Source organism: Colobus angolensis, unplaced genomic scaffold, assembly GCF_000951035.1.
Source record: "Colobus angolensis palliatus isolate OR3802 unplaced genomic scaffold, Cang.pa_1.0 Scaffold39, whole genome shotgun sequence".
Lineage (NCBI taxonomy): Eukaryota > Metazoa > Chordata > Mammalia > Primates > Cercopithecidae > Colobus > Colobus angolensis.
Window position 1 is genome coordinate 4,638,923 of NW_012117265.1, and position 4,682 is coordinate 4,643,604.

The 4,682-nt window shown below is 47.7% G+C and overlaps 1 protein-coding gene across 1 annotated transcript in view; it reads left to right on the forward strand.

Annotated features, from left to right (window-relative positions):
- MUC16 (mucin 16, cell surface associated) overlaps window positions 1–4,682 on the forward strand; it is a 173,133-nt gene that overhangs the window by 150,300 nt on the left and 18,151 nt on the right. Inside the window, 5 exon segments of the mRNA XM_011954968.1 lie at window positions 454–575; window positions 666–733; window positions 867–1,039; window positions 3,542–3,672; window positions 4,026–4,093. Coding sequence (XP_011810358.1) covers window positions 454–575; window positions 666–733; window positions 867–1,039; window positions 3,542–3,672; window positions 4,026–4,093 — 562 coding nt within the window.

The window sequence follows — 4,682 nt, forward strand, 5'->3', positions numbered from 1 at the left end:
AGCTTAACCCAGAGCAGATGGACAAGGGAGACTGAGAGGTCAGCAGGAGCCAGATTGGGAAGGACCTTGAATGCCAAGTCAAGAAATTTGAACTTCATACTGAAGGCCATAGGGAGCTGTGGATGGTACTAGAGCAGGGGCAGCAGTAGTGAGATCGTCATTTCAGAAAGATTCTTCTCGTGTTCAGTATAGAGAATGTCCTTTAGATAGGGCATCCAGTGAGTCTGCCAGGGCGCTGATCAGGATAAGAGAAAATAAGACCTTAACTGGGATAGGGGAGGAGTTAGAGGATATATGTGATGAATATGCAGCAAAGGGAATTGGTGTTACTTGGAGGGGAGAAGATACGTAACTTCTGACTTGGATGGCCACACTGGTTAATAATGAGTGCAGTCTGATCTAGTCTCAGACCAGCCCTCAGTTGCAGGCATCTCTCCTCCCCACCTCTTGCAGCCATGGGGTACCACCTGAAGACCCTCACACTCAACTTCACCATCTCCAATCTCCAGTATTCACCAGACATGGGCAATGGCTCAGCTGCATTCAACTCCACCGAGAGGGTCCTGAAGCACCTGGTGAGACCCTGGTCCCAGCAGCTCCCGGTGGGATAAATCCTACCCCCAACCTCTGTTCCTCAGCTTACCCTCTTCCTCCTTCCTCTCCAGCTCAGACCCTTGTTCCAGAAGAGCAGCCTGGGCCCCTTCTACTTGGGTTGCCGACTGATCTCCCTCAGGTGAGACCACTTCCTGGCCATTTGCCAGTAATGACCACCCCTTTCTCAGCCCTCCCCTGCTCCTCCCTCCTCTGCTCTCTACCTGCAGAGGTCTCAGGACCTCTCTAGAGTCCTCAAATGCCTCTCTCCCCAGGCCCGAGAAGAATGGAGCAGCCACTGGCGTGGACACCACCTGCACCTACCACACTGACCCTGTGGGCCCTGGGCTGGACATACAGCAGCTTTACTGGGAGCTGAGTCAGCTGACCCATGGTGTCACCCAACTGGGCTTCTATGTCCTGGACAGGGATAGCCTCTTCATCAACGGTGAGTGTCAGGCTGAACTTGGATTTAAAGTGACTTTTTGAGGGTTGGTGGATTGTTTTGTTTTTGAGATGGAGTCTCACTCTGTCACCCAGGCTGGAGTGCAATAGTGCAATCTCGGCTCTGCAACCTCTGCCTTCCAGGTTCAAGCAATTCTCCTGCCTCAGCCTGCCAAGTAGCTGGGATTACAGGTGCATGCCACCATGCCCAACTAATTTTTGTATTTTTAGTAGAGACAGGGTTTCACCATGTTGCCCGGGCTGGTCTCGAACCCCTGACTTCAGGTGATCCACCTGCCTTGGCCTCCCAAAGTGCTGGGATTACAGGCATGAGTCACCGTGCCTAGCCTACCATGACTATTATTTGTCCCTGTTGTATTCCCTTTCCTCTCTAAAAAAAAACAGCCCAAGGCCTGGCTGGGGGCCACCGTTCCCCAAACCACCAAGGGGAGAATCTTTCCTATTATTTTGAGTAAATAGCATGAAATTCTTTGACCAAATTAATGTCATAAATTGTCTCTTTCTCCTTCACTTTTGTTTCCAGCTTGGTTGCGGTATAACTATCAAATACAATTATATGTATTTAAGATGTATAATGTGGTGATTTAATATATGTGTAGCTTATGAAATGATTAGCATGATCAAATTAGTTAACACTGCTATTATGTCACATAGTTACTATGTGTTTTTGTGCGTCTGTGTGAGTGAGAGAGAGAGGGAGACCGAGAACACTTGAGGTCTACTCTCACAGAAAATTTCAGGTTTACAGTACAGTATTATTATTTTTTTTTTTTTGAGACGGAGTCTCACTCTGTCGCCCAGGCTGGAGTGCAGTGGCCGGATCTCAGCTCACTGCAAGCTCCGCCTCCCAGGTTCACGCCATTCTCCTGCCTCAGCCTCCCGAGTAGCTGGGACTACAGGCGCCCGCCACCTCGCCCGGCTAGTTTTTTGCATTTTTTAGTAGAGACGGGGTTTCACCGTGTTAGCCAGGATGGTCTCGATCTCCTGACCTCGTGATCCACCCGTCTCGGCCTCCCAAAGTGCTGGGATTACAGGCTTGAGCCACCGCGCCCGGCCAATACAGTATTATTAACTATAATCACCAAGCTTTATACTCAATCTCCAGAACTTATTCATCTTATAACTAAAAATTTGTATTTTGTGACCAACATCTCCCCATTTTCTCTATCACCATCCCCATGCCCCAGCCCCTGATAACGACCATGCCACTCTCTGCTTCTATAAGTTTGACTTCTTCAGATCCCACGTATAAGTGAGGTCATGCAGGATTTGTCTTTCTCTGTCTGGTTTATTTCACTTAGCATAATTCCCGCCCCCCTCCCCAGTTTCATCCATAATGAATTTCAATTCAAAACCCAAGTGGCTGAGCCGTGGCATCCTTTGGGACAGGATAGCAGGGCCTTCTATATGAGGATCCTCTGTGTCAGCGGTTATTACCAGGGGACACTTCTGCACTTCCGCCCCGCCCCCCACAACCAGGAGACTCTAGGCAATATACAGAAACATTTTTGGGTATCACAACTCAGACAGAGAAGGAGGGTGCAACTGGCATCTAGTGGTTCAGTAGCCCATTTTCCAGTGCACAGGAGACGCCCACCCCAGGGAATGATCCAGCCCCAGATGCCAATAATTTCAAGGGTGAGAAATCCTGTTGTACATGGTCCCAAAGTTCCCAGGTGGGCACAAGGCTGACATTTATCACACTTTACTGTAATTACTTATTAAATTTTCTGATTCCCCCTTACCTTGTGAGCTCAACAAAATTACAGTCTTTTACGAGTGCCACCGTACCCTTGGTTCTCAGTATATCAGCACATCGTAGTATGGAAAGAATCATTGCATGAGTGAGCAAATAAAATATTAGTGTCTCTGCTGTAACTCACATTCATTCATTCATTCATTCATTCAGCAAACATATATGGGTGGCTGTTCTGCCCTAAGCCTTGTGCTGGGTCTGGAGATGGAAGACACATTTTTCTGTCTCTGAAAAACTCATACTTAAGTGAACAACAAATTAAGGATACAATAAAGACCCCACTGCTGTTATTAACAGGATACTAAGGGAGCTGAAAGGAGGAGTAAATCAAGGAGGGCTTCCTGGAGGAGGGTGTTATGTACCCGGCCCTGTGCCAAAACACAATAATGAATAAGACAGACATGGGCCCCTGCTGTGCTGGAGCTCCCTCTCACTGGGCTCTTGAAGTGTGAGCTTCAAGCGTTTTGCAGGAAATGAAAAGGATGCATTCCTAGAAGCGGGAACTGCATAGCACATGTAGGAAAGCTCAGCTCAGGAGAATCTGTATAAAATTCCAGTTTTCCTTCTCTTTGGGACAACTTTCCGTCTAAGAGCTCCTGCAATGCCCAGCATGTGGACCTGAAATTGACTGATTGGTAGGCAGGGGACCCTTGGGCCATTCTGGCTCTGCATTTTGTGATCAGCATTTCCCCACTATATGTTGTCTTTTCTTCTTCTCTGTGGCTCCAGGCTATGCATCCCAGAATTTATCAGTCTGGGGCAAGTACCAGATAAATTTCCACATTGTCAACTGGAACCTCAGTAATCCAGACCCCACGTCCTCCAAGTACATCGCCCTGCTGAGGGACATCCAGGACAAGGTAGGGCATCTCTCACCCCTCCCGTCTTCCCTGCCCTGTGTGCTTCTCTGCCTCTTCTGCCGGATTTGTCTATTAAGTGATCATTTCAAATGCTTCACTTCACTACATACTCTGGGTTCTCTCTGTTTCCAAAAGTGCTCTCTTGACTACCGTTCCCATTTCCCAGATGGGCAAACTGAGGCTCAGAAAGGGGCGTGCTGTACCTAGGGTCACACAGTGCTTTAGGAGCAGAGTTCGGATTTGAACTCTGGTCCCCTTTGCTCCAAGTACTGTGTTTTTTTCCACTGGCATCAGCGGCCCCTCCACCCCCAAGAGATCTCCATCTCACCCACTCTCCCTACCTATCCTTCTAGGTCACCACACTCTACAAAGGCAGCCAACTACATGACACGTTCCGCTACTGCCTGGTCACCAACTTGACGTAAGTTCTGAAGGTCACAAGCAGTGGCCAAGCTTGTGGCTGTGTCTCTGAGCACCCCTGAACTAGACATCCCCAATGGAGTACCCATTCTCCCCTACATCCCTGTTAGCTAATCCTACCATCTCCTCCCATAATCCTCAAGGTAGGGAGTGAGGATTAACCTCATGGAGCCACCAACTCCCCACATCCACCTTCTTCTTTTTTTTCTGGACACTTGGGAAAAGATAACGTTTTGATGTAGAACTCAAAATATTAGCCCGATAATAATATTTAACATCAACCTGCCTCCTCTCATTTAATTCTGACAACAGTCTCTATGAGTTGAGTGCAAAGATCATCCCTGTTGTGCAGATGGGAAAATTGAGGGTCAGAAAAGTGAACTTCCCAAGAACTGTCAAAGTTGGGATTTGAACCCAGGTCTCTGATGACTGGATGAAGGAATGAAGATATGTATACTTGGGAAGAGGAGGATTACAGGACACAGGGCTGACTCTGCGTATTTCTAAACTTCAAGGATTTTGTATTTCAGTTGGGGATATGGAGATGGTTAATGGGAACAAAAAACTAGAAAGAATGAATAAGACCTAGT